Here is a 24,721-nt window from a genome sequence, read left to right on the forward strand (position 1 = left end):
CTAAAGATTCTGCATGCCCCAAGAGCAAAGACCCCACGTGCCACCAATAAGACTTGGCACGGCCAAATAAATAAATATTTTTAAAATATTAATTCAAATGGATTATAGCCCTAAATGTAAAACCTGAAACTGTGCAGCTTTTAGAGTAGAAAAAAAAAAAAAGTGGGGGCAGAAAAACCTTTGTGACATTAAATTAGGCAGAGTTCTTACATCCGAAACCCAAAGCACAATCACAGAAGACAAAAACTGAACTTCATCAAAAATTTAAAAAACTTAAATGCTCTGTGAAAAATACTGCTAATGGGGCAGAAACAAAAGCCACACACTGTAACAAAATATCTGCAAAACACATAATTGACAAAGGACAAGTGTCCAGAACATATAAAGAACTCAAAAATCAAGAACAAGAAAACAGTTCACCAAAGAAAATAGGTCTGTGGTTATCAAACATTCACGTATAAAGATGCTAAACTTAGTCATTAGGGAAATGTAAATTAAGACCAACATGAGAAATCACTATAAAACTACTGAAATGCTAAAAATAAAACCCTGATATGCACTGGTGGTGGGAGTGCAAAATGACATATCCACTTTAGAAACATCTGTTTTTCACAAAGTTAGACATACTCTTACAACCCAACAATCCCACTCCTAAGTATTTACTAAAATAAAGAAAACCTGTGTTGATAGACAAATAGTGTCAGACAGATCTAGTTAATATACCATATAGAACTCATCATACTTGCTGCCACTGGAGGTGGAACTGACAAGAATGGTACACAAGGAAACATTCAAGTTTAATAGAAATGCGGTATATATTGATTCTGGTGATGATTACACAAGTAGATACATTTGTCAAAATTCATGAAGCTGTAAACTTGAGATTTACGCATGTGCTTGCATGCAAATTACATCTCAATAAGGAACTGTTAGCATACAAAATTGCTGGTCACACACAACCTGGTGATTCTGGACCCACTAATGGGTTATGACCTTCAGCTTGATAAGCACTCCTCACAAGACCTGCAGGGTTGGGAAGATTACCTCAAGAGTCTAATCTAATCCTCTAAGCCTTGGAGAATTCCTCTGTTTACAAGTTTATAGAAAATTTTAGGGAGGAACTGAATAAAAATTTCAAAAGTGACTGTTCTCCCTTTAACTCATTTAACATTGCTGGACACCTGCAGTGTGGTAGGCACTGAAGAGGCAGAGTGGACTTGCTGTCAACGAAGTCTATGCCTTCTGGGAGCTTCTATTCTAGTGGAAGAGATTTGCGCATTTCTGTCTTAGTACTTTTGGTTTCCTCCAGATCAGACCCATCCTTCCCACAGCTCTCATCTGTGTAGTATCTGCTAAATGTCAAGGTTCTGAATGAAGCTCTCTGTCTCCATGCTCATGAGGCTTCTCTGCTGTGTGGTCACCCAACCACCATGAGACTTTGTGAGTTCTGGAGGAAATTAATGTTTTGTTTTCTATGACAGGACTATTTCAGCACCCATGTGAGGTATCAACACACACAATTTTGTAGAGATTCTTTGCTGTATGTATTCTCTGATGAGGCAAAGTCCTTGTCACCCTCATCCCCAGCATGGACTCGCTGATGAATTGTAAGACTGGAGCTCCAACTGAAGCCTTTCCCACACTCCTCACATTTATATGGTTTTTCCCCTGTGTGGACTCTCTGATGGGCCTGGAGGTATGAGCTCCAACTGAAGACCTTACCACACTCCTCACACTTATATGGTTTCTCTCCAGTGTGAACCCTCTGGTGGGCTTGAAGGTATGATCTCTGTCTGAAGCGCTTACCACACACATCACATCGATATGGTTTCTCTCCTGTGTGGACTCCACGGTGAGCCAGAAAATTTGAGGCCCGACAGAAGCCCTTCCCACACTCCTCACACTGGTAGGGCTTCTCTCCAGTATGGCACCTCTGATGGGCCTGCAGCTGTGAGCCCACACTGAAGCCTTTCCCACACTCTGCACACTGATATGGTTTCTCTCCAGTGTGGACTCTCTGATGCACTTGAAGGCTTGAGAACTGACTGAAGGCCTTCCCACACTTCTCACATTTATAGGGCTTCTCTCCTGTGTGGATTCGACAATGAACGTTAAGATCTGAACTCCGGCTGAAGCCCTTCCCACATGTACCACATTTGTACGGTTTTTCTCCAGTGTGGCCTCTCTGATGGGCCAGAAGATTCGAGGCCTGACTAAAACCTTTCCCACACTCCTCACATTTATATGGTTTCTCTCCTGTATGGACTCTAAAATGAATGTTAAAATCTGAGCTACGACTAAAGCCCTTTCCGCATGCATCACATTGATAGGGTTTCTCACCACTATGGCCTCTCTGATGGTCCAGAAGATTTGAGGCCCGGCAGAAACCCTTCCCACACTCATCGCATTTGTAAGGTTTCTCGCCTGTGTGGCTTATCTGATGGGCTTGGAGGTGGGAACCCACACTGAAGCCTTTCCCACACTCCTCACACTTATACGGTTTCTCACCTGTGTGGGTTCTACAATGGATGTTCAGGTGTGAGCTATAACTGAAGCCCTTCCCACATGCATCACATTTGTAAGGTTTCTCCCCAGTGTGGATTCGCTGATGAGCCTGCAGGCGTGAATGCCAACTGAAGCCCTTCCCACACTCTTCACATTGATAAGGTTTCTTTTCCATGTGAACTCTCTGATGGACATGGAGATAGGAGCGCTTACTGAAGCCCAGCCCACATTCCTCACATTTATAGGGTTTCTCCAATGGGTGGGCTATCAGAGGAGCCTGAAAATGTGAGCTTTTTCTGATGTTCCTCCCACACTCCTCTAATCTGTGTGGATTCTCTCCAGTGGGGACTCTTTGATGTTGATGAAGATATGACCTCTGACTAAAACCTTTACTCAACGTATCATGATTGTTCAATTTTGCTCTACTGTGGACTCTCTGATGGGCTTGAAGACTTGAAAACCGACGGAAGGTGTTTTCACATTTTTCACATTTATAGGGCTTCTCTCCTATGGAAGCTGTCTGGTTCATTTGAAGGTGAGAGCCCCATATGAAACCCTTCCCACACTCCACCCCTTTACAGGGTTTTCCTCCAGTGTAGTCTCTGCGCTGAACTTGAAGATGTGAACTCTGACTGAAGTCTTTACCGAACTCATCTTTATAGAGAGTGTCACTTCGTTTTTCCAATTGAGAGCCAATTCCTTGAATAATTCCCATGGAATCTCGACACCTGGTTAATTCCTCTGTAACCTGTAGCCAGATTTTTGAGCAGAAAAATTCTTCATGTGGAAGATACCTTAATCCAACTTCTTGAAGAGCCTCTATGCCATTTAGATTCTGATCTCCTAAGAGGATAAAGAAAATTGAGATGGGGCATATGAGTGGTTTGCTCAGAGATGTCAAGGTTATAAACTTAGGCTCACACCCTAAGGTCTTATGGGGACATGACAAAATTCTATTTTTCTCCAGCATCATGTATCATTTGCAAACCTCCAGATGCCAAGAAGTGCTCCACCAGGCTCCCTTTCACTACACATTAGTGGGATCCATTTAGAATCATAATAAGTTTCATAGGTGAAATACAAATTAGAGATCTAGTAGCTACAGAGCAAGAAAAATAACCTCCTAGGGAATGTTTACCAAGACGAGGCTGCATGTTACTCAAAGCCTTACTTTCTCTGCTGCAACGTGTTTAATAAACAGCTTTCACATAATTGCACATCTGATCCAAATGCTCAAAAACTCAAGTAAGACCCTTACTGACAGATTATCAGAAAACATCCCCAGGCAGTGTTGAAAACTTTTGCTTTATTAGAAGTTTACTTAACTGGAAGGCGCTTTGGAGGCCCTGGTAGGTTGGAAAGATAGATGTTTGGGAGAAAATAATTTATCGCCGAAGGGCCTAAAGTTCAGAGTATAGCAGAGAGGGTGGTCTTTTGTCTCCTGCTGGGAAATATCCTTCAGGAAGAAAAATACGCAGAGAAGTTTACTATAATAACATACACTATTCTAAAACTTCACATCAATAAAGTTCCTACAACTTCCACGGGGAAAAAAAAAGACTGAAAAATTAGACAGTAACCTTATTTTTACAACAGAGTAAGACCTTGCAAGGAGGAAGTTAATAGGGTGGAATACAGATTTTAAAAGTTAGTATTGGACAGGAAGAGTTACATTCTCCTTGGAACTCTGTTCCACCAATTAGTCATATAGCTTGCTACTAACTTCTTTTTAGGTGTCTTTTCAAATAATGCCTTATTGGTGATGCCTCTTTTATTACCATACAGTATCATATACTAAATTTTCCCTATCTATTCTACATTCCTGGAAATCTCCATTAGCCATACACTGTCTTGTTTTTACATAGCACATATTCCCATCTGACATACTATATACATAGTATAGGGCATAAAAAGTCCTTGATCTTTTTCATTTTATGTCTTCTCCTGCTTGAATGTAATACCCACAGGTACAAGCCTTTTGTACTGTTCACAGGTTTTCACCACTCCCAGAATTCTGTCTGATATGGTCAGTGTTCCCGAAGTACATGCTGGATGGATAAATAAATCCTAGTTTGATGTCTCTGTGACAGTCTGAGCCATGTTAAAAAAGTAACAGAGCTTTTGCAAGTAACTTATTCATCACAGGAAAGGAAGTGGACACAGCCATGTTGTTGGGAAGCTGAAAGGCTTCACTAGATGCAGGGCTAACCTAAATGAATGTTGCTGAGAGAAAATCATGATGATCACAAAACCAGGGAATTTCCTGGTGGTCTAATTGTTAGGACACTGCGCTCTCATTGCCAAGGGCCCAGGATGGATTCTTGGTCAGGGAACTAAGATCCTACAAGCCACACAGTGTGAAAAAGAAAAAAAAAATCTTGGCAAGAATCATTCGGAAGGCAAAAAAAAAAAAAAGCATAGGGCATAAAGATGGCCATGGGGCACACAGATGGACTGTTTCTGAAATTCTTATACCCTTTTCCCGTATGGGTAAAGATTTTCCTTTTTCATTTAGGAGTCAATATTTAGACCCCTATGTTACCCGTGCCCTGTGAAAAAGTTGTTTCTGAAAGCAGACTATAAAACTGATGGGCATAGGGGACATCACAAGCCACTTTCTATACTGGAATTTTATTTTGAATGAGAGATCTGAGCAGAGAAATGACAATGTTTGAATTTAAAAGAATCACTCGGAGTGGAGAGTTGATTGTGAATAAACAAAGCAGAAGAAAAAGCATTACAAAGCCTGTGGCAGTAATCCACAGACTACACTCTGACTTGGACCAGAGCCACAGCTGGAGAGATGACAAGAAGCAGGACAGACAGAGTCACAGGACTCTCACCCGAGGAAAAACAGCTATGGGCTGCTGTCTTTATCATTTGCAGCTTTTCTTCTCTCTCTAACTGGGATGGTACATCTGGTGTGAAGGATTGATGCCCTGCAAAAAGGCAAGGACAAACATTTAAAATGAATGTATTAGAAGCCCAAATTATGAAAAATTGTGGTTTATACTATATCAACATTGACATCAAAATCAGTATTTTCCAAGATTTCAATTATGACCCAGTGGCAGAAATATATTTTATGCAAAACCGAGGATGTGTAGTCACTGCTGTTGTTTAGTTGCTAAGTCATGTCCAACTCTTGAGACCGCATGAACTGTAGCCCACCAGGTTCCTCTGTCCATGGGATTTTCCAGGCAAGAATACCGCAGTAGGTTGCCATTTCCTTCTCCAGGAGATCTTCCCGACCACGGATCGAATTCATATCTCCTGCATTGCAGGTGGATTCTTTACCACTGAGCCACTTGGGAAGCCCCCAAGATATGTAGACTAAATATAAATTACTGGAAGACATTATTTTCATCACATCCTTTTCACCATTTCTCACACTATTCTTGGCAACAAGCCATAGTTTTTATTGCATTGTGCAGTTACCGCCAAGGGCTGTGTTATTTTCTACCCTATTTTATTTCAACTCCTTAAAGAATGTCATGACCCACTAATTGGAGATGATCACAATTTGAAAAGCCAAAAAGGTAGAGCAATCATGCAGACAATTTATAGTATGTTTACAAACACACTTTGGTCAGCAGAGAAAGAAAAACACTATTTCTGTGGGACTTCCCTGGTGGTCTAGTAGTTAAGAATCTGCCTTCCAACACAGGGGATGCAGGTTCAGTCCCTGGTCAGGGAACTAAGATCCCACATGCCATGGGGCAACTAAGCCCATGCACTGCAACTAGAGAACGTGCACTTCAATGAAAGATCCTGCATGACACAACAAGATCCCGTGTGCCTCAACTAAGACCTGATGCAGCCAAATAAATCAAAAATTATTAAAACAAACTAACAAACAAAAAGCCCTGCGATCTCTGCATCTCATGCTGATTAGAAAACCGAAATTCGGTTCAACAGCTCTGAAGCTCTGCCGGTTCAAGGGCACATAAATATTGCAGGGGGTCTCTGCTCAGCCACAGAGGGCAGCTGTCCTCACCCACTGAGAGCAGGTTCCGGAAGTTCTCCAGCATCACTTCCTGGTACAGCTTCCTCTGGGCCAAGTCCAGCAGCCCCATCTCCTCCTCTGTGAAGACCACGGCCACGTCCTTGAAGGTCACTGCCTCCTACAACATCAATCACACTCTTGAATCTTGCAACAAAGGTCCCTGGAGGAAGGGTAACAACTGAGAAAAGTGGGCAGGATGTGTACAAAGTGGTTCCAGGTGCTGAGACACCAGAGTCAATTTTACTGTAACATAATTAAACGTTCCCAATAACGCATTTATGTTTTATATATTTTTCTTTTCATAATAAATGCTGAAAAGGACAATTTTTTATATAGATTTTTTTTGCTTCCCTTCCGATTATTTCTTTAGGATAAGTTCCAAACAGTGAAAAATTACCATGTCAAAGAATGGGCAGCTTCAAAATTATTAGTACAACAGCAGATTTTCTTCTCAACTTTTCTCTTATTTTATCCTCCTCCAAGAGTATATAAGTAGCCCCAATTGCCAATGTCCCACACTTCGAATATAACCATATTTTTAAATCGTAGGCAATGTTATCAGTAAAAAAATAATTAATTTGATTATTTGTACTTATTTGATCATTAATAAGCTTATCATATTTTCACATAATTACTAGGTGTTTTTATTTTTTTTCTTCAGAACTTGGCCTGTTAATATTCTTTTTTTTTTATTTTTATTTTTTTTCAGCAACAGAGGTATCAGTGGTTTCATAGAGGAGTAGCTTCCTTGTCTGAAGCAAGGTCCTGGAGCAAATCCTACTGTGTGTGTCCCATGGCAGGCAGGACATGGTCAATATATATATACATTTTTAATAACCTTGGCCATACCACATGGCACATGGGATCTTAGTTCCCCAACCAGGGACTGAAGCCACACCCCTCTGTAGTGGAAGAACAGAATATTTAACACTGGACCTCCACAGAAGTCCCACCTGTTAATATTCTTTGCTCATACTCCAATTGAGGTTTTATATTAGGATTCTGTAAAATTCCTATTACAGATTTTTTGAGCATGTATATTACACATATTTTCACCCACATTTGGCTATTGTTCTTGTATAGCACTGGGGACAGTATAGTTTCACATCCTTGGCACTTCTGACATTTGAGGCCAGATGATTCTTTGTTGAAGGGGGCTGCCGTGTGCACTGCAGGCTATTTAACAGCGTCCCTGGCTCTTATGTACTGTATCAGTAACACCTCCCAAGTCATGACAGCAAAATGTTTCCAGACATGGCCTGAGGGCACGATCGCTCACTTGTACACAGCATTATTTTAACATCTACTATTCTACTCTGATATGTGAAATTACAAAAAAGTGATGAAACAACAAAAATGAAACTGCATTAAAATTAAAAAGCAGTGATCATCTGGCATTCTTCTTGGAAGAGGTTCTCAGATGCCTACTGTTCACTTCAAGGATTCCCAAGAAAGAGAAACGGGATGTGTTTAATCGCTGAGAAATGAGGTGACGACTGAATGCCTAGAAAGGCAAGCCCAACTCACCTTGAACTTGGACATTTTGTCCTCCTCCTGGGGAACTGCTGAGTCTTGGGAAGGCCTGATGGGAGAAGAAGAAAAAAAACTGTCAAAGTCTGGTCAAGGATGTCACTGACCCATGTTGTTATTGTTCAGTTGCTAAGTTGTGTCTGACTCTTTTGAGAACCCATGGACTGCAGCCCAATACACTCCTCTGTCTATGGGATTTCCCAGGCAAGAATACTGGAATGGGTTGCCATTTCCTTCTCCAGGGGATATTCCCCACCCAGAGATCGAACCCACGGCACAGCAGAAAATGGAGAGATTAACGTCTATCTTGTACAGCTACTGTCTTTGCTAAAATAATTAAATTGTATTCACAACTTCAGTACAACTTATGTGGCAAAATGCACAGGCTAATGTAACTTTTCACCATTCGAATAGAACTTATACTTTTAATTTTAATTAAACCTGGAGTATAAAAACAAAGCAATGCCTAGGATTGCTGTCAGAATTAAATGAGTAGGCAGAAAGCTCAAAGGACACTTCCAAGACACCTTATTCTCAGTAGCAGCAGAAAGCAGGTCATGTTCAGTAACGAAAAACCTGTCCTCATAAATAGTTTCTATCACTGGATCCTTCAGAGGCTGTTGCTTTGTCATATGAAAATCACCTTTAGCCTCTGACATGTTATTCTTGCTTGGTTTGTCATACTTAATTTGATGCCTTTGCACTAATATTTAAGATTACATTGATGATTTTTTCCCTGTGTAAAATATATATCACATAAAATTTTATATGTGAACCATTTTTTTAGGGTGTCGACCTCATTAGGTGTGTTCATATTGTGAATCACCACCACTATCATCTCTACAACTTTTCCCCCACTAGGAACTGAAACATCAAACACTTAACTCTCCACTGCCTGTCTCCTTGGCTCCTGGTAACCACTATTCTACTTTCATAGTTGTAGTGTCAAATTTTTCATGACACTACGAATGACCACTTTTTCAAAGATATAAGACCTTGCTAATTTGCTAACAGTAGGGCCTTAAAAAAACGCATATCATTGAGCTGAAGAAAAATTAACATAATCCTGTTATTTAACAGTAAGTTAATCAGTACGCCATTCAAATTAACAAGCTAATCACAGTCATGACAAGAACAATACAAATGGCAACGTTTAACACTGCACAAGCACTAAGTATCTGCTGGGGACCTTGAGGAGCATCTGGCACACATTGCTCCGTTAGCGACCTCCCACACACCTGTGAAGAATCTAGTGTCGTACAAGCGGTGTGACGCTGGTCTGATCACCTCCACCTCTGTGCCTCTCATCAGCTACAACAGGAGAGAAAAAAAAGAGAATGTCAGTCCTAGGGTTACTGTGAGGGATGAATGAGCCAAATGCCCTTAGCACTGTACCTGGCATGTTAGAAAGTTCTCAATAAATGATGATGATCACGACTGTTGTTCCCACATAGCAGGTGAGGAAGCCGAGGCTGGTGAGCTCAAGAGGCAGGGGAGGAACCTGAATCCACTCTCACAAAGGAGCTAGTCTCCTAGATCTTGTATCTCTGCTGCTTCTAGGAAAAAAAAAAATACACAGATGGGAGTCTGAGGTCTCACGGAAAGAGAAATGAGAGCTTGACAGCTGGGGACAGAAGACAGACGTTGAAACTGGAAAAGGACTCTGAAGTCAGAGGGTCTGCTTGAAGGAGATGAGAATACAGTCAGGAAGGGTGGAGGCTTTGGAATCAGACCACGGGTATTTGAATACTGGCATCTCCAACTTCCTACTACTTAGTCCCAAGGTCTGATCTGTAAATTAGGGATTAACTTGGTTATGATTAACCAGTGACCAACAGAAGAGTCAAGATTTTCACCCAGAGCCGAACCTAATAGCACATTAGACTCACAGGGGAATTTTTAAAAAATGGTCAGACCTTAAATGGAACGCAACTTTTAAAAACTGGATTTAAAAAATTGTTTTTTCACAACAAAACAATAAAAGACAAAGAAATGCTCAGAACTTATTCACAACTAATTAAATCAGAATTGGTGGAGGAGGGTTGCTAACATCTGCATTCTTACCCCTCTCCTAGCACCTCAGCCTATGATTTCATTGTCCAGTCAGGACACTGCACCAGGAAATGAAACCCAGGTAATATGACACGGGGTGGTAACCGTGATCAACGTGCAGTAGTTTCCAAGCTCCAGTCAGCTCTATTGTAAGGCCTAAAATTCCCAGTTCTATCCTGACACCTTTGAGCCTCACAGAGCCCGGAAGGCCTAGCTCTTAGCTCCTCTGCTCTCTCCAGACATGACCCTTTCCCTAGGGAAGACTCCCCATCCAGCTAGTTCACCTATGGGTTAACCATGTTTTTATTTTTATTTATTCATTTATTGGTTGTACCTCGTGGGTTGTGGGATCTTAGTTCCCCAACTAGGGATCAAATCTGGGCCCCTGAAATAAAAGTGCTGGACTGCCAGGGAAGTCCCTTAACTATGTTTTATTTTAATTCATTAATTAACTAATTTATTTATTTGCCAGCACCACTTGGCCTGTGGGATCTTAGTTCCCTGCTGCTGCTGCTGCTAAGTCGCTTCAGTCGTGTCTGACTCTGTGCGACCCCATAGACAGCAGCCCACCAGGCTCCCCCATCCCTGGGATTCTCCAGGCAAGAACACTGGAGTGGGTTGCCATTTCCTTCTCCAATGCATGAAAGTGAAAAGTGAAAGTGAAGTTGCTCAGTTGTGTCCGACTCTTTGCAACCCCATGGACTGCAGCCTACCAGGCTCCTCTGTACACGGGATTTCCCAGGCAAGAGTACTGGAGTGGGGTGCCACTGTCTTCTCTGTTTAGTTCCCTGACAAGAGATCAAACCCGTGCCCCCTGCAGCGGAAGTGCGGAGTCCTAACCACTGGACCACCAAGAAGTCTGATCCCTTAACCATGTTTTTAGATTCTAGCTATTTAACAACTGTGATTCCTGACCTCTTCCTCAGTCTGTTGAATCACAGGGCCAGACTGTCAACCACAGTTAGTAACACATTCCCTGCAAGCCAGCTTTCCAAGGCATGTGAGGGTCACAAGGGTCCATAACATGTTACGGAAAAAATTCGAACAAACTTTTTAGTCAATGTAATATAATCCGCCCAACCACTGCCCCCTGCTCTCCTGTTCTCACTTAGTGCCCCAAAGGGGGATGTCACCACCTATTTACTTCCCACCACTACAGTCATAACGACACAGTCGTCTTGCTCTGCTCCATGACCCCTGTGTGTAACAGGCCTTGTGTGGCCCTGGATGGCAATGCTGTGTCTCCTTTTTGGGGAAACTGTTAAGTACAGAAAACCTTCTTTCTTGGTAACCTCTCCATGCTGTCATTCGATCACCTTTATAAATGAAGACCTGACACAATTCACCCCATCAAATGATCAGATGTAGCCCACCTAGTCCTCAACCTAACTGGTCTCACCTCTGTGCCAGCTTCAAAATTGTTCAAGCAAGCCAACCACATCCTCCCGCCAGAACCAAGGGTTACCCTACTCTCTGTTTACTACAGAGCCTGCCTCCCAGAGCCACTGCTGCTTCATTCTAGTCCCAAGGGCAACCACGTGTGGCCTTGCATGGCTGTATGTGATAAACAAACTGCTGCCAACCTCATCAGCCCGGTGCAGACATCTCATACTGTTTAGGTCAGGGATTCCGCCTTCCTAAATCAGGTGAATAGGAAGTGATTGGAACACCATCACAATCATCCAGAAAGCTAAAACACATTAGTCCAGGGACTCTCCTGGTGGTCCAATGGTTAAGATTTTGCCATCCAATGCAGGGAGTATGGGTTCGATCCCTGGTCAGGGAGATTCCACATGCCACACAGGCAAAAAGCCAAAAACATAAAACAGAAGCAATATTGTTAAAAAAAAAAAAAATTCAATAAACAAACAAACAAAAAACCCCACAGAAGCCCAGATCATTGAAATAGTAAAAGGCCTGTGTCTTTACAGTTTTTACCAACTTCCTCAGGTGATTCTAATATGACCCAAGTTTGGGAACCACTGCAGTATTCTATTCTGCCCCTCAAAGTGTTATCTGAAATGCCCAAGAATAGCCAGGAAGCCCAGGGCAGGGCTAGAACTGGTGTTCAGGCCTCCTGATGACTAGCCTCCTGCTTCTCTCTATTGTAAGATACCCTTGAAGGTCTAAAGAGGTGAGAGTGATTTGTAAATGCCCTGGGAGGCAAATCCTCAGAGGAAAAATGGAAGCTTCCATTTACACCTGTGGTGCCCAGCTGAAACATAATGCAAGTTACATGGGTAATTAAAATGTTTCTAGCAGACACATTGAAAAATGTAAAAAGAAGTGGCCTTCATTTTAACAATATATTTTATTTAATGCAACATATCCAAAATATTACTTCAACCTGCAACAGATAAAAAAAAAGTTACTGAGGTATTTTACTTTCTTTTTCAGTGTTTGAAATCTCTTGTGTGTCCTACAATTAATAGCACATCTCAGTTGGCACCAGTCACATCTGAAGAACAACAGTCTCACGTGGCCAATGGCTACCATAGTGAATGGTGCAGACTCAGCCCTTTTTAAAGCAAGAGAGACCATATGATTATCCCCAGGAACTGACTAGGTTCAAAAGACAACCAATTCTGTTAGTTATCAGTTTCAACAAAGGTTATTATGGAAATGATTCATTTTTGCTCAACTGTATTGTCAAATTGAAGTATTAAAAGAATAAAACAGGGGAGAAAAGAAAACCCTAAAATATTCTTTGCACTTTTAATAACTCACTGCATTTTTCATATTGCATACTCTTCTGTAATAGAAAAAAAAGTACAACTCTAGTCTATAATACATACAGGATGTACTATGTGCCAGGCACCATTTCAAGCACTTTCCACATCATATTTCTTTTAATCATCACGTGTCCAACTCTTTGTGCCCTCCTGGGCTGTAGCCTACCAGGCTCCTCTGTCCATGGAATTCTCTAGGCAAGAATACTGGAGTGGGGTTCCGTTTCCTTCTCCAGAGGATCTTCCTGACCCAGGGATTGAACCCAGGTCTCCTGCATTGAAGGCAGATTCTTTACCATCTATCTGAGCCACTAGGGAAGCCCCAAAACTTTAGGAGGTAGGTATTAATTCAGTGGTTACCTAATGTGAGAAAACCGAGGCACAGAGAAGTTAAGTAAGCTATGCTGGTGACAGAGTGCTGGAACAAGGAGGTTTCAAAGCCAGCTGCTGAGGTTTGACTCTGGCACTGCCCCTTGCTGGGTCACTAGGTCACTTATTCAACTGTCTTCGACTGTTTCTTCATTTTAAAAATGAGAATAATAATAGCACTGGTAAGAAAGATAAATGAGTTATTGCACACAAGGCACTGGAAATTCACTGAAACAGAAGAGGTGCCCAACAAATGTTAACTTTTCTCAGCATCCCCATCACGATCCTGACATAACAAACAAAAAAGTGAACACTAACATCGATTTGAAAACAAACTTATGGTTACCAAATGGGGAAGGCAGAGGGACAAATTAGGAGTTTGGGGTTAAAATATACACAGTTCTATACACAAAAGAGACAATCAACAAGGACTCACTGTATAGCACAGGGGATTATACTCAGTATTTTATAATAACCTATAAAAGAAAAGAATCTGAAGATAGTATATACACATATGCACTGAATATATATATACATATGCACATATATACAAATAATTGAATCACTATGCTGCATACCTGAAACTAACATGAAAGTAAAAGTCACTCAGTTGTGTCCAACTCTTTGCAACCCCATGGACTATACAGTCCATGGAATTCTCCAGGCCAGAATAATGGAGTGGGTAGCCTTTCCCTTCTCCAGGGGATCTTCCCAATCCAGGGATCGAGCCCAGGTCTCCCACATTGCAGGCAGATTCTTTACCAGCTGAGCCACCAGGGAAGCCCAAGAATCCTGTAGAGGGTAGCCTATCCGTTCTCCAGCAGATCTTCCCGACGCAGGAATCGAACCAGGGTCTCCTACATTGCAGGCGGATTCTTTACCAACTGAGTTATCAGAGAAGCTCGAAACTAACATAACATTGTAAATTAACTATGCTTCAATTTTTTAAAAAAAATTGATTTGCTTCCAAGGAAATCTGTTTTAGAGCGTGACAATATAAGGCACGGTGATACATCAACTTTTTTTTAAGGTAAGAAGTGGATTTATTTAGAGAGAAATACACTTCACAGACAGAGTGTGGGCCAACCCAGAAGGCGAGAGAGTTGATGATACATCAACTTTTGAACACTCGGAAAAAGTTGGTGGATTCTACAGCTTGCCAAAGGAAAGTGAGGTACCAGACAAGGCATATGCCTATAGATTGCCTTTCTATTTGTCTTAATTCCAGGCTATAGCCCCTTTGGGCGACTGTTTGCATCACACTTAACTCACTAAATAACTCCTCTCTGCCGACCCTGTTCTGGACTCTCCAAAAAGAATAGGCCCAGGTCCATGAATCAGAGGTCCCTATAGCCTAACAGGAGAGAGAGATGAAACTGAGAGTTATATGCCTGTGGCAAGTGCAACTCCAAAGAAGCACAGGAAATTCATCATTTTCCTTTTATAACTGCAACTCTTTCTAACTTTCTCATATAAAAAACATTTTCCTAGTGGCCAAGTGTGAAAAATCTTAGAGTTGCTGTTAATACCTGTTATGGACTGAATTGTGAGTCCCACCCCCCCAAACTCACACATTAAAGTCCTAATCACCAGAACCTCAGAATGTGATTGCATTGGCAGACAAGGGCCTAAATCAATCTGACTGGTGTCCTTCTAAGAAGAAATTGGACATAAACAGGGATAGTAAGGGCAAGCACACACACAAAGGAAAGACCTTGTGAGGACGTGATAAGAAGGCAGCCATCTGCAAGCCATGGAGAGAGGCCTCAGAAGAAACCAAACCTGCTGACAGACTCCTAGCTCCAGATTGTGAGAAAATATATTTCTGTTGTCTATGCCACCCAGGCATGTTCCAGAAGAAGCTGAAGCTCCAATACTTTGGCCGTCTGATGTGAAGAGCTGACTCACTGGAAAAGACTCTGATGCTGGAAAAGACTGAAGGCAGGAGGAGAAGAGGGTGACAGAGGATGAGATGGTTGGATGGCATACTCAACTTAATGGATATGAGTTTGAGCAAACTCCAGGAGATGGTGAAGGACAGGGAACCTGGCGTGCTGCAGTACATGGGGTTGCAAAGAGTCGGACCCAACTGAATGACTGAACAGCAACAAGTCTTGGCAAATACAGTCTCGGTATAATTAATGTTTAAGTCCTACTGGCTCAACATCTGGGTTTGCTTTAAAATACTCAATAGGAAAAACCTGTGCATGGGGAGAGGGCGATGCAACAAGATTAGCAAGAACTGAAGCAGGATGACTGTTACACAGGAGTCATTATATTATACTTTGTGGGGCTTCCCTGGTGGCTCAGATGGTAAAGAATCTGCCAGCAATGTGGGAGACCTAGGTTCTATCCCTGGGTCGGGAAGATCCCCTGGAGAAGGGAATGGCAACCCACTCTGGTATTCTTGCCTGGAGAATTCCATGGACAGAGGAACCTGGCAGTTTATCTGGAAATTTACAGAATTAAGAGTTAAGGATATGAATAATCTGATAACAATTTTATGTAAGATAGATACATACATATGGAAAGATGCTAAACAGAAATGCACTTAAATGTTGATAATCGTCTATATGCTATAGGCCTGTGTCCTATATATGGCATACATATCCTATAAGTTATAACATACGTATCTACATGGGTAATTCTTAATGTTTTTGACTATGTCATAGCTCTACATTTTCGGAATTCTCTACAATGAATACGCATCTCTTCTATAATCAGAATACAAGCTTTAGATAATATTTAAAATAGGATTAAATGAGAATGCTTTCGAATTTTTACAAAAACGGCCAAACTCACTAACCCTGCTTTCAAATCCTCTACAATAAAATTTCAACCTACTTGCACAAATTGATCCCAAAAGTCTCCTCAGCAGCCAGTTTCCTAATGGTTGACTATTCCGAAAGACTGCTTTTCCATCTACGAAAAGCAAGTGAGTACCTGCCTTATACTCTTAATATCCCTTTTTACAGAAAAGGAATCCAAGGAACAGAAAGATTAAATTCGCATACAACGTTACCTCGCTAGGAAGTAACTAAGGGTGTGGAAGGTGCTGGAGGAGGCGGATTGGACAGCAGAGACACCAGGAGACAGTCAAACTGCCGATTTCCGTCCGCCTACAACCCCAGGACTTGTGAACCGCCCCAAACGCAGAGAATTCAGCCGGTAAGAGGAAGGCAAGCGACCGCCCTCGCCCTTCCATCCCGCCCTCTGTAGCAAGTCGCGGCTTTTCTGCCCTGCGACCGAAGACCGAGTCCAGCTGATCCCAGGACTGAGTCAGAAAAGTTAAGAGATAGCAGGCTACCAAGGAATCACTCACCTACCTGTGAGAACCGAAGGCCGCAATCGCAACCTCTTAAAGCGGAAATACCTCCAACTATTCGGAGCTCCTGGACTACATTTCCCAGGATCCCCGAGAGGGACAGGCGGCACTGCCCCGCCCCTGACAGGAAGTGACGTGTTCGACATCGCCGGCCTGAATCGAATTTCCCAGAATCCACGAAAGGAGCACGCTTCGTTTTCTCCCTCTCCGGTAGGCGAAATACCACCAGGCACGCACAGTGCTGGATTATGCCTTCTTATTTCCCCAGCGGAGCGAATAACCTCTCCGCGCTTTCCGGAGCGGAAATGTCCGAATCACAGGAAGCCTGCGAGACTACACGTCCCAGAATCCTCTCTGCCTCTGAGCTTCCTACCTGCCTGCAATTTTACTTTTGAATTAGCTGGTGGAGTATGTGTAAGCCGTCGGGCGCTTGTAGAACTTGGCTTTTTTTTTTCCTCGTTGTTTCCTGACAGAAATTGGAAATATGTATGAAAAAGTAAATGGCAAATAACTGTAAAGGCGTGGTATGTGTGAAGGAAAAATAGAGATCGTAAAAGGGACGGGCTGAGCTATAATGAACCGTCTTGACTATCTGGCCCTGTATTCATCCTTGGCCAAGAAAATGAGATGCAACCATTGAATGGGACGTGAAACAGAAGCTGAAAAATGCTCCGCTTTTCTTTGCTTTGGTTTTCTTACATCGTTGCTGCTGCTGCTGCTGCTAAGTCGCTTCAGTCGCTTCAGTCGTGTCCGACTCTCTGCGACCCCATAGACGGCAGCCCACCAGGTTCCCCCGTCCCTGGGGTTCTTCAGGCAAGAGCACTGGAGTCGGTTGCCATTCCCTTCTCCAATGCATGAAAGTGAAAAGTGAAAGTGAAGTCGCTCAGTCGTGTCCGACCCTTAGCGACCCAATGGACTGCAGCCTACCAGGCTCCTCTGTCCATGGGATTTTCCAGGCAAGAGTATTGGGGTGGGGTGCCATTGCCTTCTCCGTTCTTACATCGTTAGGGAATTGAAATATTACTTGTATTTCGAAAAAGTTATTCGTTTTCCAATTAAGAAATCACACCATGTAATTCTTATTCCTTTTTAGCCGAAGTTAATTGACGTGTAATTTTAAGGTACAACATATGTTGATTTGATGCATTAATGTATTGCAATATGATTATCATCTTAGTGTCAGCTAACACTTCTATCACCTCAACTAGTTTTCATGACTTTTTTTGGTTTCAGAACAATTAGGGTCTAGTCCCTTAGAAACTTTTAAGTTTATAATACAGTATTATTGATTATAATCACTATGCTGTCCATTATCTCTCCAGGACTTATCTCCTAGTCCAAATTTGCACCCTTAAAAAACAGTATCTCATTCCCACCCAGCCCCCCAACCTGTAATAGCTATCATTCTATTCTGTATTTATGAATTCGCCTTTTTTAAGATTCCACATATAAGTGATAATAAACAGTATCTCTGTCTGATTTAATCTCACTTTAGCATAATACCCACCTTTGCTGTTGCAAACGGGACTGTTTCTTTTCTTTCTTATGGCTGAGTAAATTCCATTGTATATATGCCACCACTTCAACCCTTAGGTTGTTTCCATATTGTGAATAATGCTGAAAGAAACATGGGAGTGCACATACCTCTTCAAATAACTATTTTCATTTATTTTGAATATATAAGCAGAAGTAGAATTGCTATGTTAGTTGCTCAGTCATGTCCAACTCTTTGTGATCCCATGGACTGCAGCCTGCCAGGCTCCTCTGTCGGTGGAATTTTTCAGGCAAGAATACTGGAGTGGGTAGCCATTCCCTTCTTCAGGGGATCTTCCCGACCCAGGGATCAAACCTGGGTCTCCTGCATGCAGCAGATTCTTTACCAGCTGAGCCACCAAGGATATGACAATTCTATTTTTAACTTTTCGAGGAACTTTTATACTTTTTTTCAAAGTGTTACACCAATTTATATCCCCACTGATGGTGTACAAGTGTTCTCTTATCTCCACATCTTCACCAACACTTGTTTTCTCATCTTCTTTCTAGTTATTTTTGGCTGTGCTGAGTCTTCATTGCTGCTCATACGTTTTCTCTAGTTGCGGTGAGTAGGGGGTACACTTCGTTGTGGTGCACAGGCTTCTCATTTCAGTGATATCTGGTTTCGAAACATGGGCTCTAGATGCACAGGCTTCTCATTTCAGTGGCTTATGGTTTAGAAGCACAGGCTCTAGATGCACACAGGCTTAGTTTGCCCTGCGGCATGTGAGATCTTCCCAGCTCTGGGATCAAACCTGTGTCCCCTGCACTGGCAGGCAGATTCTTAACCACTGGACCACCAGGGAAGTCTCTCTCGTCTTCCTGATGGTAGCCATTCTAACAGGTATGAGGTGATATCTCATGGAGTTTTTTTAATTGACGTTTTGATTTGCATTTCCATGATTAGTGATATTGAGCATCTTTTATGTACCTGTTTGCCTTTGGATGTCTTCTTTGGGAAAAATGTCTATTTAGTTTTTCTTCCCCCCAACTCCTTTTTAGTTGGATTGTTTGGGGGTTCTGGCTATTGAGTTATATGAGCTCTTTATATATTTTGGATATTACCCCTTGTCTGATACATGGTTTGAAAATATTTTCTCCCATTCTGTAAGTTGTCTTTTCATTTTAAAATTATTTATTTTGCTATTTAGAAGCTTTTTAGTTTGATGTAATCCACTTGTTGATTTTTGCATTCATTGCTTGTGCTTTGTGTATCATATCCAAAAAATCATTGCCCAGTCCAGGGTCAAAGAGTTTTTTCCCTGTGTTTACTTTTAGGGCACCAGGTCTTATGCTTAAGTCTTTGATCTATTTCAAGATAACTTTTGTGAGTGGTTTAAAATAATGGTCAAATTTCATTTTTCTTCATGTGCTTATCCTTTTTTTGAAGAGGCTGTATTTTCCTATTGAGTGTTCTTGATTCCCTTGTCAAATATTAGTTGACTGTATGGGTGTGTGTGTGCTCGAAGAGGCTGTATTTTCCTATTGAGTGTTCTTGATTCCCTTGTCAAATATTAGTTGACTGTATGGGTGTGTGTGTGCTCATTTGTGTATGACTCTTTGCAACCCTATGGACTATAGCCCATCAGGCTCCTCTCTCCATGGGATTTTCTCAACAAGAATACTTGAGTGGGTTGCCATTTCCTTCTCTAGGGGATCTTCTTGACCCAGGGATGGAAACTGCATCTGTTGACCGTATATGAAGGGACTTATTTTGGGGCTTCCAATTCTGTTCCACTGGTCTATGTGTCTAACTTTGTCAGCACCGTACTGACTTCATTACTGTATCTTTGCAGTGCTGTGCTGTGCTTAGTCACTCAGTCGTGTCCAACTCTTTCCAACCCCATGGACTGTAGCCCACCAGGCTCCTCTGTCCATGGGGATTCTCCAGGCAAGAATACTGGAGTAGGTCGCCATGCCCTCCTCCAGGGGATCTTCCCAACCCAGCGATCGAAACCAGGTCTCCCACATTGCAGGCGAATTCTTTACCATCTGAGCCCCCAGGAAAGCCCAAGAATACTGGAGTGGGTAGCCTATCCCTTCTCCAGGGGATCTTCTCAACCCAAGAATCGAACTGGGTCTCCTGCATTGGAGGCAGATTCTTTACTACCTGAGCTACTGGGAAGCCCATCTTTGTAGTAGAGTTTGGAAGTAGGAAGTGGGGTGTCTCTGGCTTTGTTCTTTCTTCTGATTGCTTTGGCTATTACAGGGTTTTGTGGCTCCATACTAAGTTTTAGAATTTTTTATCTCTTTCTTTGAAATATGCCATTGGAATTTTGATAGAAATTGCACTGAATTTATAGATGGCTTTTGGGTAGTAGGGACATTCTAACGATATTAATCCTTCTGATCCAAGTACACAGGATGTTTTTATGCTTATTTGTATCTTCAATTTCTTCCATCAAAGTCTTACCATTTTTGGTATACAGGTCTTTCATCTCCTTATTTAAATTTATTCCTAAGTATTTTATTGTCTTTAGTGATACTGTGAATGGAATTATTTTACATATATTACCGTATAAAAATAGCAACTGGTTTTTGTATGTTAATTTTGTATTATTCAACTTGACAGAAGGCACTGGTGAGTTCTACCAGTTTTGAGGTATAGTGTTTAGAAAATATATATTTATTTATATATCTCTTTTGTTTGCATCTGCAAAGGCAATTTTATTTCTTCCTCTCTGATTTGGATGCCTTTTAATTTATTTATATTTTGATTGCTCAGCTAGGACTTCCAGTACTCTGAGGAATAGAAATGGTGAGAGTGGGCACCTTTGTTTTGTTTCTGTTTGTAAAGGAAAAGCTTTCAACCTTTCACCACTAAGTATGACGTTAGCTCTGAGTTTGCTGTATATGGCTTCTATTATGTTATGTTCCATCTATACCAATTTGTTGAGAGTTTTTATCATCAAAGGATGTTGTACTGTCAAAATGCTTTTTCTGTATCTATTGAGATAGTCCTAGGATTTTTATCTTTCATCCTGTTAAAGTGATATAATGTGGTACATATTGCATATGTTGAACCATCCTTGTATAGGAGGGATAAATCTCACTTGGTCCTAGTGTTGTTTAGTCACTAAGTCATGTCTGACTCTTTTGCGACCCCATGGCCTGTAGCCCGCCAGGCTCCTCTGTCCCTGGAATTTCCTGGGCAAGAATACTGGAGTGGGTTGCCATTTCTTTCTCCAAGGGATCTTCCCAACCCAGGGATCAAACCCATGTCTCCTGCATTGGCAGTCATATTCTTTACCACTGAGCCACCAAGGAAGTCCTGGTCCTAGTATATGATCCTTTTAATACTCTGTTGAGTTCAATTTGTTGATATTTTGTTTAGAATTTTTGCATCTATGTGTTTCAGAGATATTAGTCTGCAGTTTTCTTTTCTTGTTTTCACCTTTTTGTGATGGGCTTGTTTCACTTAGTACAATGTTCTCTAGATACAGCCGCATTATAGCATGTGTTGGAATTTCTTCTTTTTAAGGCTAAGTAATAGAAAATTCTGAAAGAGATGGGAATACCAGACCACCTGACCTGTCTTTTGAGAAACCTGTATGCAGGTCAGGAAGCAACAGTTAGAACTGGATATGGAACAACAGACTGGTTCCAAATAGGAAAAGGAGTACGTCAAGGCTGTATATTATCACCCTGCTTATTTAACTTATATGCAGAGTACATCATGAGAAACGCTGGGCTGGAAGAAACACAAGCTGGAATCAAGATTGCCGGGAGAAATATCAATAACCTCAGATATGCAGATGATACCACCCTTATGGCAGAAAGTGAAGAAGAACTAAAGAGTCTCTTGATGAAAGTGAAAGAGGAAAGTGAAAAAGTTGGCTTAAAGCTCAACGTTCAGAAAACTAAGATCATGGCATCTGGTCCCATCACTTCATGGCAAATAGATGGGGAAACAGTGGAAACAGTGTCAGACTTTATTTTTTTGGGCTCCAAAATCACTGCAGATGGTGATTGCAGCCATGAAATTAAAAGACGCTTACTCCTTGGAAGGAAGGTTATGGCCAACCTTGATAGCATATTTAAAAGCAGAGACATTACTTTGCCAACAAAGGTCCATCTAGTCAAGGCTATGGTTTTTCCAGTGGTCATGTATGGATGTGAGAGTTGGACGGTGAAGAAAGCTGAGCGCCAAAGAATTGATGCTTTTGAACTGTAGTGTTGGAGAAGACTCTTGAGCGTCCCTTGGACTGCAAAGAGATCGAATCACTCCATCCTAAAGGAGATCAGTCCTGGGTATTCATTGGAAGGACTGATGTTGAAGCTGAAACTCCAATACTTTGGCCACCTCATGCGAAGAGCTGACTCATTGGAAAAGACCCTAATGCTGAGAAGGATTGGGGCAGGAGGAGAAGGGGACAACAGAGGATGAGATGGTTGGATGGCATCACTGACTCGATGGACATGGGTTTGGGTAAACTCCGGGAGTTGGTGATGGACAGAGAGGCCTGGCGTGCTGCGATTCATGGGGTAGCAAAGAGTCGGACATGACTGAGCGACTGAACTGAACTGAACTGAACTGAATAGAGCATAAAATATCCAAGTGATTTGCCAAATAAATAGCAAATCCTTTAACCCAAATCTTACAGTTATTGTTCCATAAAGGTGCAACATTCCTCTCGTTCATTGTTGAGAAGAGCAAGGAAGCTTATCATCACTCACCAACATATACAGTCATAATATTACAAGGTTCTATATTCATATAATCAAAATGACACATTTCCATCTCATGTAGTTTCTCACTTAATAAGCCTGTTCACACAGTAATCCACTTTCACAATATCCACAAAATGCCCACATAATAAAATGTCTTTCAAGGCATCACATACATTTTAAGTCATACTCACAGATAAAAACACACAATCTCATAACTAAAGCCATAATTTCACAGGCCTCAAAATGTACATTATATAATTCCACACACAGTCACAAAAGCACTCAAACTTTTTAATGCTTATTTACAAAGAGTCTGGGAAGGGATGTTTTATTAGGAGACTAAAATATGTGTTCAAACTTCATTTTCAAGGTGCCCAGACAGCTGGGGAAGGAAATGTTCCACTTCATCCTGGGGTCATAGAAAACTCACATGAGGGAAGGTCAGAGTTTACTTCAGTTTCACCTAAGGTCAGCAGGTACACTGCTGTTTTCACAAGTCCCACTGAAGAACTGAAGAGGAATAAGGCTGGATTTAAATCTGATTTGATTTGGGTAAGATCTGGGGCTGTATTAGAACTTCTATGGGGCCCTGCATCAATAAACAGAAAATAAAAATAACAGTATTTTGTGATTCTTTAGGTATAGTAATAATAATAAATTGAGTTTCTTTGAATTAAACATTTCCTTTGACCAAAAATTAATGTTTATTTCTGATTTTAAAAGACTTTTTGGTAGGCCCCTAAAATCAACCCTGAATATTCACTGGAAAGACTGATGCTGAAGTTCCAATATTTTGATGTGAAGAGCCGACTCACTGGAAAAGACACTGATGGTGGGAAAGACTGAGGGCAGGAGAAGGGGGCGACAGAGGATGAGATGGTTGGATGGCATCACCGACTCAATGGACATGAATTTGAGCAAACACTGGGCGATAGTGAAGGACATGGAAGCCTGAGGTGCTGCAGTTCATGGTGTCACAAAGAGTCAGAAAAAGTGACTAAACAACAACAACAAAGAGTATTGTGGGCTCCAGGCATTTTGCATACTGTGTCTAATGGATGAGTTGGCCCTGCTAGTGTATGTCTCTGGCAAAAGTCAGCCAGACATAGCCTTTAATGGAAAGAAAGGCAAGATACTGGGCAGGAGGGATTTCAGGGTGGGGATGGAGGAGTGGGAAGGAAGTGTGCTTAACAAGTTTTATAATATCTCAAAATCTGAAACAAACCATTTCCACATTCACACTCTAAACAAACCAAACAGAAACACAGTCCCACACATGGTGGTTGTTTAGTCGGTAAGTCGTGTCTGACTCTTTGTGTCCTCAAGGACTGTAGCCTGGCAGGCTTCTCTGTCTATGGGATCTCCCAGGCAAGAAAACTGAAGCAGGTTGCCATTTACTTCTTCGGGGATCTTTCCGACCCAGGGACAAAACCCCCATCTTCTGCATTGACTGGAGGATTCTTTACTGCTGAGCCACCAGGGAAGCCGCCATACATGGTTACAGACACTCATTGCGGTCCCACAATAACACAGAGAATGAAAAGGCAAACACACACAACCCCAGGGGCTCTTTCTTTAAAAACAAATGCAAACTTAATGCCACGTGTGCTTCTGGCGCTACTCAGGATGCTGATGCTACCTGAGCGGGAATGGGGGTAGGGATGGGGGTCAAAAGACTGAAGTCCCAGTCCTCAGAGCTCATACCCAAGAAACCACCGTACCCAAGAGCCCGCCGTCTCCTCCTCCTGCCGCAGGTTTGGGGCTCTGAAGTCCCCAGGATCCCACCCCGCCTTCTACAGACTAGACTCAGATTCCACTCGCTTTTTCCACGTACGCTAGCCTCACCAGCAACCATCTTCCTTCAGAGGTCTAGCCGTTCTCCACCGGGGGTCAACACAGTCCTGGCATCTGCGCATTCGGAGCGCCGAGGTCTGCAGCGCCAGAAATGTTCCGGACGGACTGCATTTCCCAGAAGTCACCGGGCTCGCATCAGCCTCGGGT

General features: G+C 42.0%; 1 protein-coding gene across 7 annotated transcripts; it reads right to left on the reverse strand.

The window, feature by feature from the left end:
* Positions 1-796: 796 nt before the first annotated feature.
* Positions 797-24,711, reverse strand: LOC145515454 (zinc finger protein-like). Of its 7 annotated transcripts, none has more exons than XM_081515916.1 (8): positions 16,214-16,574; positions 13,183-13,370; positions 9,437-9,597; positions 9,280-9,352; positions 8,039-8,093; positions 6,503-6,629; positions 5,349-5,444; positions 797-3,348 (listed from the first exon to the last, which is right to left on the reverse strand). In XM_081515916.1, exons 5-8 carry the CDS (start codon positions 8,051-8,053, stop codon positions 1,508-1,510), a joined length of 2,079 nt encoding a protein of 692 aa, XP_081372042.1. In that variant the 5' UTR covers positions 8,054-8,093; positions 9,280-9,352; positions 9,437-9,597; positions 13,183-13,370; positions 16,214-16,574; the 3' UTR covers positions 797-1,507. The 7 variants fall into 7 exon arrangements, with proteins under 7 accessions (XP_081372042.1, XP_081372041.1, XP_081372039.1 ...); XM_081515919.1 differs by lacking the exons at positions 13,183-13,370; positions 16,214-16,574 and adding exons at positions 3,832-3,961; positions 24,566-24,686 and having other exon boundaries at positions 2,979-3,348; XM_081515918.1 differs by lacking the exon at positions 13,183-13,370 and adding an exon at positions 3,832-3,961 and having other exon boundaries at positions 2,979-3,348; positions 16,518-16,574.
* Positions 24,712-24,721: the final 10 nt, after the last annotated feature.

The sequence above is a fragment of the Giraffa tippelskirchi genome, chromosome 7 (genome assembly GCF_054371585.1).
Source record: "Giraffa tippelskirchi isolate mGirTip1 chromosome 7, T2T-mGirTip1v1.2.pri, whole genome shotgun sequence".
Lineage (NCBI taxonomy): Eukaryota > Metazoa > Chordata > Mammalia > Artiodactyla > Giraffidae > Giraffa > Giraffa tippelskirchi.